Here is a 15,000-nt window from a genome sequence, read left to right on the forward strand (position 1 = left end):
ACACACACACACACAAACACACACACACACACACACACACACACACACACACACACACACACACACACACACACACACACACAGACACACACACACACACACACACACACACACAGATGCACATACACACTACACATACACGCGCACACACGCGCATATACACGCGCACACACACAAATACACATACACACTCACTCACACACATACACACACACACATACACACACACACACACACACACACACACACACACACACACACGCGCGCGCGCGCGCACACATACACATATACACGCACACACACAAATACACCTGCGCACACACACATATACACACACATACACGCGCGCACACACACATATACACGCACACACACACAAATATACGTGGGCACACACACTCATACACACACACACACACACACATAAACACACACACACACACACACACACACACACACACATAAACACACACACACACACACGCACACACACACACACACTGTATTAAAGTTTATATAGTTTTACCTCCTTTCCTGATATAGAATTGGCTGACGCTCGCCAGAATGAAATACACAGAGTGCGTCACCAAAGGAATTGATGGAGAATGTCTCCCTTCAGGCAGGGAATAGGTCACTGAACGAAACAGATTTTTTTTTTCTTTTTTTTTTTATGACGCGAACGAAAAAAAATTCAAATCGTAAAATTCTCAATAAACACTAATACATCTAACATGAAATGAAATGGAGTGGGAACGTACAACATGCCGGGGAATCTGCCACTGGCGAAGCGGAAAAAGAAATTATTAAAAGAAAAGTAAAAAAGAGCAGTCAGGCGAACACAGGCATATTGGAAAAGAAATGAAAAAAAAAATTGGTTAGTTTGCAAAGGCAACAAGAATAAGTAAATCTGAAAGTATAAGAAAGAGAAGAAATAAAAGGAGACAGAACGAGCTGGGATTTACAAAACATAAATAAATAAGTAGATTAATGATAACAATAAAGTAAGATAAAGACGACAGAAGGAAAGCAAACTGAATATATAGAAAACGTTCCTCAAAAAAATTCGTCTTACTGAATAAAACGTGTCACAAGTTGGCTTGTACTTACGCTCGCATAACGAGCCACAGATTACCCTCGCATAACGAGCTACGACGCTCGCATAACGAGCCACAGACCGAGGCGAAACATATACATAAACAGATAAATAGATTGAAAATAAACGAATGAATACGTAAAAGAGAAGGAAAGTCCTAGCGTGTACATCACTGAGGAACATGCAGACCTTCATCAGAGCAACAAGACTCGATGAAACTGCGCTGAAATCGAGGAAACGTTGACGGGGTTGAACAGGATGGCTGGCTAAGGGTCGGGAGGAGGAAATCAACCTCCAGGATCCTTCAACGATTGAACACTATCTCGACATCTCCAGTAATTAGTGTGGAAAGAATGTTCTCTCTTTTCTCTCTCTCTCTCTCTCTCTCTCTCTCTCTCTCTCTCTCTCTCTCTCTCTCTCTCTCTCTCTCTCTCTCTCACTCTCTCTCATGTATGTGTGTGTGTGTGTGTGTTGTGTGAGAGAGAGTGTGTGTGTGTTATGTGTGTGACTGTGTGTGTATGTATAAGTGTGTGTGTGTATGTGCGATTGTGTGTTTGTGTATGTGAGTGTGTGTGTGTGTGTGTGTGTGTGTGTGTGTGTGTGTGTGTGTGTGTGTGTGTGTGTGTGTGTGTGTGTGTATGTATGTGTGTGTATGTATGTGTGTGCGTGTGCAATGGTGTGGGTGTGTATGTGTGAGTATTTGTGTGTGCATGTGTGTGTGTATGTGAGTGTGTGCGTGTGCAATAGTGTATGTGTGTGTGTGTGTATGTGTGAGTGTTTGTGTGTGTATGTGTATGTGTGTGTGTTTGTGTGTGTGTGTGTCTGTATATGTGTGTATGTGTGTGCGTGTGCAATAGTGTGTGTGTATGTGTGAGTGTTCGTATGCGTGTGTGTGTGTGTGTGTGTGTGTGTATTATGTGTGTGTGTGTGTTTGTGTGTGTATGTGTGTGTGTGCGTGTGTGCGTGCGTGCACTAGTGTGTGTGTGTGTGTTTTGTGTGTGAGTGAGTGTATGTTTGTGTGTGTATATGTGAATGTGTGTGTATGTGTAAATGTGTGTGTGTGTGTATGTGTGTGTGCGTGCGCAATAGTGTGTGTGTGCGTGTGTATGTGTGTGTGTGTGTGTGCGTGTGTATGTGTGTGTGTGTGTGTGTGTGTGTTTGTGTGTGTGTGCGTGTCTGCGTGTGCAATAGTGTGTGCGCATGCATGCGTGTTCGTGTATGTATGCAAATGTAAGTTTTGTGTGTGTATATGTGCAATTGTTTATGTGTTTGTGTGTGTGCGCTAGAGTGTGTAAAAAATATAATTATGTGCATGTGCATGTGTCTGTGTGCAAGTGTGTGTGTGTGTATGTATATGTATATCAATATCATCATCATCATCATTATTACTATACTTTATACTTAGTATTTTGTTCGTACGATGTTACCATAACATCTCTTTGTTTTTGAGGCGCATTTCATAAAATAATGCGTTGAGTACAAAACACACGCTTATGGTGTCGAATAACATTCACATCACATACCCTGTGCAAAACTCCCTAGAAGCCACGGACTTGCAGATAAGCTGGTGAAGCTCACTGAAGCATTACACACAGATGCAGGGTGAATGTCGACAACCATTGGCGGCGCAAAGATATTCGAACAGAGAAGGGTATTCTTCCCAACTGCTGTTTGTTCTGATAATGGAGTGGGCCACAAAGCAAGACGCTGCGTGACTAAACAAAAGGATAACAGGCTGAAGAAGAAGAAACATGCAATAGTATGAAACTATGCCAATGCGATGATTAGCAGAAGGATAGATTTACAAAATGTGATGAAGAAAATAAAAGGGATTGGAGAAGGAGGGGGTCTGGAAATGAGCGCTTTCCTTTCGTCGGTGGGGTGATGGATCCATCGCCGATTGACACCCCCCCCCCTTTTTTTTTTTTTTCTATACATCTTTTTCCTCTTCAGACGCCATAGTAAACCCCATACCATACTCGTCTTCCGTGCTTATATTCTTCCCCTCTTCTCTTCCCAATGCTTGTTTCTTTCCATATCCATCTGCGATATATCTACATCTATCTCTATTCTATCTTCTCCACCCTTTCCCAGTTTACCTTTAATACATCTTCAACACTCCTTGACTGTGGTTATGCTTTCCCTGTTCTTTCATCTTCGCACTCAATCATGAATCACCCAAACCAAGTTTCTGTCTCTGACAAGAGTCTGCCAAACGTGGATCGTAGTTTTGAGTCTCCTGTTGCAAGCCCTTTGAACATAAGAAGGGAAGAGACTGCAAGAGGCCATAAGACCTACTAGGCAGTTCCATATCCCTTACACCTGTCATCCCTATGCATAAATTTATCTAATGTTCTCTTAAAACAACCATTTGTTGCAGCGCTCACTACATTGCTACTAAGCCTATTCCATTCGTAAACCACCCAATCGATAAACCAGTTCTTGGTTAGTTCCTTCTTAAGCCAGTTTAGTAGAAACGAAAACCAAGGAAAATATAAAAGAAATCAGACATAGTCATCATTATCCATGTCAGTGAGACCGCCTCTATCCTTCCACCGCTGCCACCGCTTTTCCCTCACTTACTCTTTGAGTCCCTGACAATCCTCTTTGCCTTCTGCCCACATTCTCTTGAGGCCCGGCTGGCTACAATATCCATACACTTTGGAACATTTCAATAATGACGTCACTGAGGAAGTTGGGAGGGAAAAGTTGAAATTTAACTTAGAACTTAGGGTATTCCTCTTTTCAGGCCTCGAGTGAGGAGGAGGGGAATGGGGTTGAAGGAGGAGTTGTGAGGAGTGGACGGAGAGAGAGGAGGAGAATGTTATTCCTCTTTTCAGACCTTGTGTGAGGAGGAGGGGAATGGAGTTGGAGGAGGACTTGTGGAGACAGGGAGAGAGAGTGAGGGAGAAAAGGAGAAAGAGCGGAGGGGAAGGAGGGAAAGAATGGTGGAAGAAGTCAGGGCCCTGATGATGTTGCCAAACGGTAGGAGATACGAAACGTGGTATATAGCGAGAGATAGCATCATGGGGTGTGTAGCAAGCAATAAAGGCGAGGAAAGGTTTAGCATGTACAGGAATATAGGGCTTACGCTCATCATAATTGTGAGTGTATGTATTTGTGTATGTGTATACATGTGTATTTGAAGGAAGTTTCCTTCAACTAAATAAAATCGTCTGGCGGCAACCACGTGAAAGTATTTGACACTATTAAAAGGGTGATTCTATATCCCAGTGCACTTAATGCCATCGGATACATATATAAGATGTTCAAACCACACTTCGTTTCAATTGACGCATACAGACGTACTATAGAAGGTGAGGAACCTACGCTAGGAGGCGCTGAGTAGCTGCGCTTGAAGCTTTCACCTTTGTTTTATGCGCTTGGGCTGTTCAGGTGGGTAACAGTCACTGCTGGGGACCGGAGAGAAGTGCGGGATTCGGACCCACAACTAAGCTAATGCGAGACCAGCACGCTTCCCATTACGCCACCATAGTATACTTGTCAGTCGTGTGTGTCCAGGTTACTCGAAACAAGTGTAGATTCAAGACTGTTTGTCTGAAAAGAGTAAGACTTGAGGGTATCGTCGATACTACAGTGAATAATTGGAGGAAATCGTCGTCACATCATTTCGTTTCAAAGTGGATTTCCGTACATTCATTCAGACAGCAAATGAGGAAGATGAAGACGATGATGATAGGGCGGAAGATGAGCGGAAATGGGGATGAAAGAAAGAGACGGAAAGAAAACATGGAAGCAGGGGAAGGAAGAAGGAGAAACAAATGCAAGAAATTGTTAATTACCAGAGGAAAAGAGAGAGAGAGAGAGAGAGAGAGAGAGAGAGAGAGTGAGACAGACAGATAGACACACAGAGAGAGAGAGACAGAGACAGAGAGAGTGAGACAGCCAGAAAGAGAGAGAGAGAGAAAGATAGATAGTGAGACAGAGAGAGAGAGAGAGAGACGGAGAGAGAGAGAGGAGGGGCAAACGAATAAGAGTTGGTCGTCCTTTCCAGTGATGGTATTTCTCTTATTGTTCCTAATTGCATTTGCCTAATTGTAGTATACAGGAAAATGACAACGCTTGTGGGGTTCTGTCTCTTAGTCTCCAGTTTTCATACCCAACTTCAAATTCTTGCATGATTCCAGCTTGAGATAAATATCTTTATTCTTCAGTTATCCTATTTACATTTAAATTGCACTTCGTGCGTGATTGTGTGTGATTCACCATGGTTAACCATGGTCTTGCATCACGTGTTGGACTCGTGATCGACATTTACTAACCTTCCGGATGAGAGCTCAGAGCTCGTATGACCGATCTGTGGGTAATACTGTGACCTTACACGCACTCACACACCCCAACTTCCCGCCCATGAGAGATGGAGTAACACCCCGCAGCGAAGCGATACTGAAATTATTTCAGCCCTGGGTGGGAGTCGAACCCGGACCGCCGTATTGGCAGGAGAGAACGCTAACCACAGCGCCACGAGGTGTGTGTGTGTGTGTGTGTGTGTGTGTGTGTGTGTGTGTGTGTGTGTGTGTGTGTGTGTGTGTGTGCGCGCGCGTTTGTTCTGAGGGATTTCCCCTCACAACCATATTTTTTCCGGTGCGCGAAATGGCAACCCCCCCCCCCATTTCAGTTCCGTTTAGTGAAAAATCCACCCCCAACCCCACTTCCCACCCCCAGTAGGGGACTGGGGGGGAAAGGGAGACGGGGACGGGGGGACGGGGGGGAGTGAATTACAAACGCATCCTTACCTCGGTCCTAAATTTCATTTTATGGAAAATAACTCCGCCGTGAAGATGAATTAGCCGAAACAAAAATGCACGATTTGTTTCATTATGTCTTTATTTCTTACGAAACGAGAAAAAAAAAAAATCTCCAAAGGATCTGCCCTGTCATTTGGGAAAAGTTCGAGTCTCCTTCCATTCCTCCTTCCTTTTTTTTCATAACTGAAACTAAAATATTTTATATATCGGCAAGGGAAGCCGCTGCTGTTTGGGCCAACTCGCCGTAAAATGCTAATATGAATAACTTTCGACAAACATTATCCATGACTGCTCTCGCAGACGAGTGAAGCATTTTGAGACGCTCTATTCTTGTGGACGCCTAAAGACTTGATTCAGAATAGATCAGTGCTTCCCAAAATTTTCCGACACTAGTAACCCATGTAGTCATGTCTTGTAGTAGTCATGTAGTCCATGTAGTAGTTGTAGTTGTAGTTGTAGTTGTAGTAGTCCTGTAGTTGTAGTAGTCATGTAGTCCATGTAGTCATGTTCATGTAGTCAAGCACTTCAGCACCCCCTAATATCTTATTACTAGAAGGATAAAGCTGAGTGTATGTTTGCATCGCTTTCTAGACTCCCCTAACCAATATGTTATTACTAGAAGTTTAAAGGAAAGGATGTGTATCCATCACTCCCTAGCACCCTTTATAATTAATTTCGGCACCCAAGGTGGGAAAACGTTGGATTAGAAGAATCTATTGTTAACAATATTTTCATGAATTTGTTTCTATCCAACGCCATAAATTCGTTTTTGTAAGCCATGCAGACGAAGGTGTCATTTTCAGAAGACTTCTGGCAATTGACCAGTGACTGCATTCGGATTGTTGGAACTTGAATCGTGAAAGTTTGGTATATTATTCTGCAGTGTGTGTGTGTATGTGAGTGTGTGTGTATATATATATATATATATATATATGTGTGTGTGTGTGTGTGTGTGTGTGTGTGTGTGTGTGTGTGTGTGTGTGTGTGTGTGTGTGTGCGTGTGTGTGATTCACCATGGTTCACCATGGTCTTGGATTACGTGTTGGACTCGTGATTGACAGCTATTTTCCTACCGAAAGAGAGCTCAGAGCTCGTATATGACCGATCTGTGGGTAATTCTATGACCTTACACGCACACGCACACCCAACTCTCCGCCCATGAGAGTAACGACTCGCAGCACAGTGTGTGTATGTGTGTGTGGTGTGTATGTGTGTGTGTGTGTGTGTGTGTGTGTGTGTGTGTGTGTGTGTGTGTGTGTGTGTGTGTGTGTGTGTGTTGCTGTATTGATGGAGGAACCAGGTACAAACCTTTCCCATTTCTTCCTAAGGAGAAGGGAATATGTTCGTTTTCACAAACAACGTTTCTCTTGTCCCTCTTCTTCATTGACTTCTCGGGACGATACAACTTTACCAGCCGTGTAGTTAATGAATGGAATAAACTTTCCACTGCAGAGCCAGTGCAATGTAGTATGGTTCAAAGTTTTAAGATTCATCAAGACAGGCACTGTAGTGTCTGCCTATAGTTAGGTTCGCTTGCATATTCATTTTCTCGTCTGTCTTTTCTTAGCGCCCGACCTAGTTATGGACCAAAAGGTCTCCCTTGTCGGTATGCTCTTCCTTTGTAATCTTTATAATTTTTTATACGAAATTGTAAACATGTCCGATAACGTCAACGCGTTCGACATTCTCAGGTCTGGGTCGTCTAGCGATACATGGATTACAGTGGGATGCTGCGCGTTGACATTGTCGACCCCGTCACGAAACAACAATTGGGTTGTGCACCTTATGGATGAGAAAAGACGTCAATGGTGCACAAAAAAGTCATATCATGTGTTGATCAGTCACGACCACATACGTACTGAACGTCTTCAGTCATATGGTGTTGGAACAAAATGACTTATAAGGAATTTGCAGTGAATTGTTGTGGCAAACTATGTCATCAAGAAAATTTTCGGTCCTTACGGGAGTTGGTATCTGTGGAAAGTTTTGAAATGGACAAGAACTGTCACTGACTTTGTCTATCAATAACATGAAGAGCCTACATGGCACAAATATCATCTGGCGAGGCAATTAAAACTATTATCGAAAACATTATATCCTTAAAAAGTTTTACTGATGAAACAAAACCATTTTCATCTCGAGGCAGAGACAATATTTAAGAAAGTTTGTAGTCAGAGATATGACGTAACGTAGAAATTAAAAAGAGGAATACTCTAACATGGTAACTACGCTTCCATGGCTAAAAATCATTGACTCCTTTCGAAGTTGCGTCGCTTATTAAATTGTATATTGATGACTCGTCACCTTCCCCTCTCTCTGTCGCCCTCAGTGTATTTCAACTTCTTCTTGAACCTTTTCCCTTCACCATTCCCCTGTACAAGGCCTCACTTGCCGCTCTCCGTCCTGCGTTCACAGAGGAAGGCCTTAGATTCTCATGAAGCTTCGGTTCTCTCTCTCTCTCTCTCTCTCTCTCTCTCTCTCTCTCTCTCTCTCTCTCTCTCTCTCTCTCTCTCTCTCTCTCTCTCTCTCTCTCTCTCACTCTCTCTCTCTATTTCACTCACTCACTCTTTCTCCCTCTCTCCCTCTCTCTCTCTCTCTCTCTTCTCTTTCTCTCTCTCTCTCTCTCTTTCTCTCTTTTTCTCTCTCTCTTATTCTCTCTCTCTCTCTCTCTCTCTCAATCACTCACTCTCTCTCTCTCTCTCTCTCTCTCTCTTTCTCTTTCTTTCTCTCTCTCTCTCTCTCTCTCTCTTTCTCTGTGTGTGTGTGTGTGTGTGTGTGTGTGTGTGTGTGTGTCTGTCTGTGTGTCTCTCTCTGTCTGTCTGTCTGTCTGTCTCGCTCTGTCTCTCTCTCTCTCTCTCTTTCTGTCTGAGTCTCTGTCTCTCTCTCTCTCTTTCTGTGTGTGTGTCTCTCTCTCTCTCTCTCTCTCTCTCTCTCTCTCTCTCTCTCTCTCTCTCTCTCTCTCTCTCTCTCTCTCTCTCTCTCTCTCTCTCTCTCTCTCTCTCTCTCTCTCTCTCTCTCTCTCTCCCTCTCTCTCTCTGTCTCTCTCTCTCTCTCTCTCTCTCTCTCTCTCTCTCTCTCTCTCTCTGTCTCCCTCCCTCTCTCTCTCTCTCTCTCTCTGACATTTAGTAAAATGGTTCAATTGCTTCCTTCTGCATTGGGGTAACTTTCACTATAACTCGAAGTCTTCCAACTTAAATACTTGGTGGGCTCAATTTTCTCAGGGCTATTTTGCATCCTTTATCCTTTATGTGCGACTTTTTTCACAAAGAACCGAACAGATGTCGTAGATATGGAGTAATAGTTGATCCCTTCCCAACACTTATTTCCCCCTGTTTGTGTCCGCCATTTGTGTATAGTTCTTTCCACGTCTGCTTGTTCCCTCTTTTCGTCCTTCTCCCTTCCTTTGTATTCTCTGTCTACTTTCCATTTCCATTTTAGCTAGCCTTCTCCTCCTCCTCTTCCTCTTATTCTTCCTCTTCTTCCTCTTCTTCCTTTTTCTTCCTCTTCCTCGTCCTTCTCCTCCTCCTCCCATGAAAGCCATAAAAGTTGTTTGTCTTGGAAAGAATCCTACTGAGCGATAAAATGAAAGAGGCAGATAGAGAAAGAGGGAGACAAAGACAAAGGGAGAGAGAGATAGAGAGAGAGAGAGAGAGAGAGAGAGAGAGAGAGAGAGAGAGAGAGAGAGAGGGAGAGAGAAAGAGAAAGAGAGAAAGGTTGGATGAGAGATAAAAAATATGTTTGTGTGTGTGTGTGTGTGTGTGCGTGTGTGTGCGTGCGTGTGTGTGTGTGTGCGTGTGTGTGTGTGTGTGTGTGTGTGTGTGTGTGTGTGTGTGTGTGTTTGTGTGTTTCTGTGTGCGTGCGTTAGTTTGTGTGCCTTTCTTTGTTTGCGCACTTATTGACTTATGTATAAATGTGTTTGTATATATGCTTCTCTGTATTTACATATAGTCTATTTTCCTACCAGTCTCTTAATATACGTCGAGGTTGATTTGTTCATCTGTCTGATTGCTTTCGTGTGACTGGAAACTTGCTGACCCTTGTGTTTACAATTTATTCTTCCTGGATAAACTAGCCCTTGCAACGATGACTAACTTCTTCTTCTTTTTTTTTTCAGGTGTGCCAGAACGGGTCCGCCAAACTATCGTGAGAAGGAGAAGGATATCCTGGACAAGATCCTGGGTGACGGCTACGACAAGAGAATAAGACCTTCAGGGGTAAACGGAACAGGTGAGGCAAACATCACACTCACTCGTGTACTTTTTTATCTAATTCTACTACGTTTACAGTGTTTCTTCTCATCATTTACCGGGTATGTATATATATATATATATATATATATATATATATATATATATATATATATATATATATATATATATATATATATGCAAGGTAGCCACTTTAGAAGATAAACGGAGCAGAGCGCTTTCGAATGTTGCATCCAGTGTAAATTACACTGATGATGTAATATACGAAAGCGCTTTGCTCCGTTTGTTTATTTTCTAAAGTGGTTACCTTGCATTTATAAAACACGTTCCCAGTGTTTCTATTGCATATATATATATATATATATATGTATGTATATATATATATATATATATATATATATATATATATATACATATATATATATATACATATATATATATATATATATATATATATATATATATATATATATATATATATATATATATCATCATCAAGTATCGCGTGTTCAGTTTCTGATCCCACTAACATAGTTTTATCGGTTCTGAGACTATTTTTGGTCCTATTCAACACTTTAAAGAAATGAAATGAATAAAGTATAAATATTAACTTAATCTTAACATGTGGAAGTGTTGAGCATTGGATTTTTTATATAATTGTTATAGATTTTTATTGTGTTGAAAGCGAGAATTCTTTTCTTAATCATAACATTGCAAAGTGTTTGGATAAATCTTGCGTGTGTACCATTTGCTTCCCCCAAAAAAGTGTTGTTATTTGAACCGATCAAATCTTATTCACACAGTCACTCAAGACACTTAAATGGTCTTGAAAGAACATCTTGATTGACGTTTCATTGCTTTTGAGCCTTTGCTCTTATTACCAAATTGTTTTTGATGTCAATATTTTTTATTTGTTGTACATTCGTTTCACAATAAAATGATGTACCACTCAGATCAACATGTGCCCCATTGTCTGGATACAGACATATGATTCATAATTACCTGAATTCTATTTCCTTTTTATTAATATATTCTCCTTCTCTGGATATAGCAGAGTGGTTCTTCCCTCATTTTTGTAAAAAATAATAAATGATATGTAATGATACTATTTCATGTTGTACATAACATCCAATCTTATTCATGGGAATATTTATGATCATTGTCTATATATACGTACTTTTTTCTTTTATAATGCCCACTTTTTATGACTTTCGTGGTTTTCATAACAGAAATAACAAACTTACTTCTATAGGTTATGGACTGCTATTTTCGTTCGATGATAAATTTCTGAAGACTCGAACGCCAAGAGAATATTTATTCTGGTTACGTAAACAATTTATTATACATACACTTCGCTCAAGTAGCGAGAAATTATCTTTATACAAATTCTGCCATGTCCGTCACACCTTTGTCAGAGAAAATTTACATTGTTAGGGGTGACTTTAAATTTACATCGCCACTCGTACAACAAAATTAGGACGTTCTAAAGTAAGAGTGAAGTGGGGGTAAGCACATAACACCGCGTAACACATTAATTGTTTCATAGTTCTAAATGTCATTTCCTTGCTTGTTATATCCCATTAATACAAAAAACACTATCATTTCATCAGAAATTTGCGTTTGTGACCAGGATTTTGATATTTCGAATTTTTCTTATTTTACAAAAAAAGAAAAAAAAATAGTTCATATAATCAAATCAACAGAGTATTTATTTTATGACACAAGCTTATCAAAAGCAAACAAATGTAAATAAATGACAGTTATCTAGCAACTTAAACACGTTAGAAATGACTGGATTTCCTGGATTTGCGGTTGTGGTCCAGGTCGCAATCCCTCATCTTGGTGGAATCACCTCGCCTTGTTCTTCTGAATACGCCACCATATTGCCCTTGAATTTGTCCCGGTGAGCGTCCAGCATATGAAGTTTAAGGGACATCCTGCATCCCATGGCGCCAGAAGCCATAGTAGATCCTGCACCAGCTGCTGGTAGTTTTCAATTCTGTGGTTGCCCAGTAAGCCCTTGACAACTGCTATGAAACAGTTCCATGCTGTTCTCTCAGTCCTATTGAGCTTATTGGAGAATTGGGTAGACTCAACCACCCTCGTTATCTAAGGTCCAACAAAAATCACACCTTTGGTTTTGGCCTCATATAACTTGGGGAAGAACTCAAGAAGGTACTTATATGCAGCTGATTCCTGGTTGAGATCCTTCACGAACTGCTTCATCAACCCCAGCTTAATGCACAGTGGCGGCATGAGGACAATCATGGAATCAACTAGTGGCTCCCACATGACATTCCGGGTCCCAACTACAAATTCTGTTCGCCGTTTCCAGTTCTCCCTGTTGTAGTGGTCAGAGGTGGCTCTGCTGTCCCAAAGGCAGAGGAACATTGATATCTAATAAAGCCTCCCAGGAGACTAAGCAGGAAAGCCACCACCTTAAAGTCTTCAATGATTTCCCAATTGTGCTGGTTGTATTGCAGAGCTTCCAGGAGGACTTTCAAATTGTAGAAGTCTTCCTTCAGGCTGAATGAATGGGCTAGGGGCAGAGTCGGGAACTTGTTTCTATTGTGGAGGAGGACAGCCTTCAAACTTGTGGTAGAACTGTCTATGAAGAGCCGCCACTCCTTGGGCACAAACGGCACCCCAATAACGTCAAACAGTTCAGCCACATTATGACAGAAGCAGAAGCCATTCCTAAGAGTGTAAAAGCCTGTAGAAAGGTTCGTGCCGACTTCTCCGACTTGTCGCCTGTACCTCCATCTTAACCAAATTCCATTACTTCATCCTGGAGATGAATAACTCTGTAATGGACTTGGTCAGACTTATATCCCTGACCAAGTCGTTTACTTCTTTTTAATTTGGGAAGTGAGGAACTTTCTCTGGTACCTCAGGCAGGTAAGTCAAGTCCTCAACATCCATCTCCTCTTCATCAAAATACTTGTCTTCGACTTCACCTGGAGCAGGCGGCACTGGCACGGGACATTTGGAATAGGGAGGAATTGGAGCAATTGATGATGGGAGATCTGGATAATGCACAGCAGCAGCATTCTTTCCTTTCTGCTGCTTGCTAACATTCACCACGAAAAAAAAAAAAAAAAAAAAAAAAAGTTTGTGGAGTGATCTGTTGGCTCTAGCCAGACCCGTGGATTGGAGAATTTCAGGGTCCCTTCCTCACTTCGCAGCCACCCTTCCAGCGTCTTCTTACAGTGCTCACAACAGCAGCGAGGGACCCATAGCTTGTCCTAGTCCTCAACTGGTATCCCGAAGTACTTCTTGTAGGCTTCACAAACCTTCACCGTCGTTTCCAAGGAGATGTTTTTGACTCTCTTCTTTATATATTCGCCGCATATATAACAATTAAAGGATGAAACGCACGAGAGGCTGTTTAGCCGCTCAACCGCTGCGGCTGTTTAGCCGTTTTTATATAACACACTACTTTTAATGGAACTGTGCGCATTAGCAGTTAAGTAACTAATGCGCGCAATTCCATTAAAAGTAGTGTGTTCTATAAAAACGGCTAAACAGCCGCAGCGGTTGAGCGGCTAAACAGCCTCTCGTGCGTCCGTAGCCTAAGTGTCAAGGAGTGCCGGCAGCCCCTTGAGGCCATCTGAAAATATAGAAATATATGCAGTCAGAAAATATGGATCTTATAGATCTGAAAGTATAAGTTATAAACATGTTAAATGAACATACATGTATAAAATAAGTAAGATAATAATATATGACATTAATTGGCTTAGAATTTTTACAAACCCAAACTCATAACTATTTAAAAAAAAAGAAAATTGGGGGGGGACCTAAGTAATATAAAAATTTTTATTACAAGCCATTAACAGAGATTTATTTATATTTATATTTTTACATGGTGTAAGTGAAACAATATCAAGAAGGACTAATACCTCTGAAAAATGCAAATGAGGCTTTGTTGCATAAATCAACAAGTGTTTCAGATTTACCATGTTCCTGGATCATGTGCAGGACTGTTGATCGACAGTTATTACACTCCCGGTTAAGGTGCATTCGTGTGTCTGTGTGCGTGTGTGTATGTGTGAGTGCGTGTGTGTGTATGTGTGTGTGTGCGTGTGTAAGTATATATGTATATATTATTATTTATGTTGTTATAATTTTTATTTATTTATTTATCTATCATTATTATAATTTTTTTCACATCCGACCTAGTTATGGACCAAAAGGTCTCCTGTCGGCATGCTCCTCCTTTGTAATCCTTTGTGTGTGTGTGTGTGTGTGTGTGTGTGTGTGTGTGTGTGTGTGTGTGTGTGTGTGTGTGCGCGTGCTCTCCTCTTCTAACCCTTTCTTCCCCATCCCACACCTCACTGATCCTATTCCTCTAAGGTCTTTTCCATCTTCTCCCATAACATCCTACTCTTCCCCAATCCTTCCTATTCCATCATCTCTATCCCCTTCCTTTCTGACCTTATCCAGCGTGAGCTCAGCCGACCTCACATGACCTTACTCGACCCCTGACCTGATCTGGCCTGAGCCGACATGTTTTAGTACATGACCCAATGTGTAACACAGATGGACCAATCATTCTGACAAGGACTAGCCTCTCTGACTTAATACGTTTAAGCTGGGATCGCGCCGACGGGCGCTGAAATGTCCAATTCGTAAGTTCCTTAAATCAACGTTCAGGTTGCGTTGGGTCGGATCAGCTGGATGATGTGACCTGGCAAACGATTGACTTGTCATATGTGACGCGTGATGAATGACAAGTGACATTTCACTTGTAACGCGTGAGGAGTGACATGTCATTTGTTAAGTGTGACGAGTGATGTGACACTTTCAGAGGAGGAATGACTGAAACAAACAAGATAAGAGGTCGTATATGACCGTATGTGATATACACTATACTTGACTGATTTATCTATTCATTAATCTATTTATTTATTCGCTTATTTATTCATTT

The 15,000-nt window shown here is 41.5% G+C and overlaps 1 protein-coding gene across 5 annotated transcripts in view; it reads left to right on the forward strand.

Annotated features, from left to right (window-relative positions):
* The window catches only part of LOC143026311 (glutamate-gated chloride channel-like), a 271,860-nt gene that overhangs the window by 150,041 nt on the left and 106,819 nt on the right, over positions 1-15,000 (forward strand). For all 5 annotated transcript variants that reach the window (XM_076186479.1, XM_076186483.1, XM_076186480.1 and 2 more), the window contains exon 3: positions 9,977-10,089. In XM_076186479.1, coding sequence (XP_076042594.1) covers positions 9,977-10,089 — 113 coding nt within the window. The remainder of the gene's footprint in view (positions 1-9,976; positions 10,090-15,000) is intronic.

This window comes from Oratosquilla oratoria, chromosome 6 (genome assembly GCF_046742065.1).
Source record: "Oratosquilla oratoria isolate Oo_2021 chromosome 6, ASM4674206v1, whole genome shotgun sequence".
NCBI lineage: Eukaryota > Metazoa > Arthropoda > Malacostraca > Stomatopoda > Squillidae > Oratosquilla > Oratosquilla oratoria.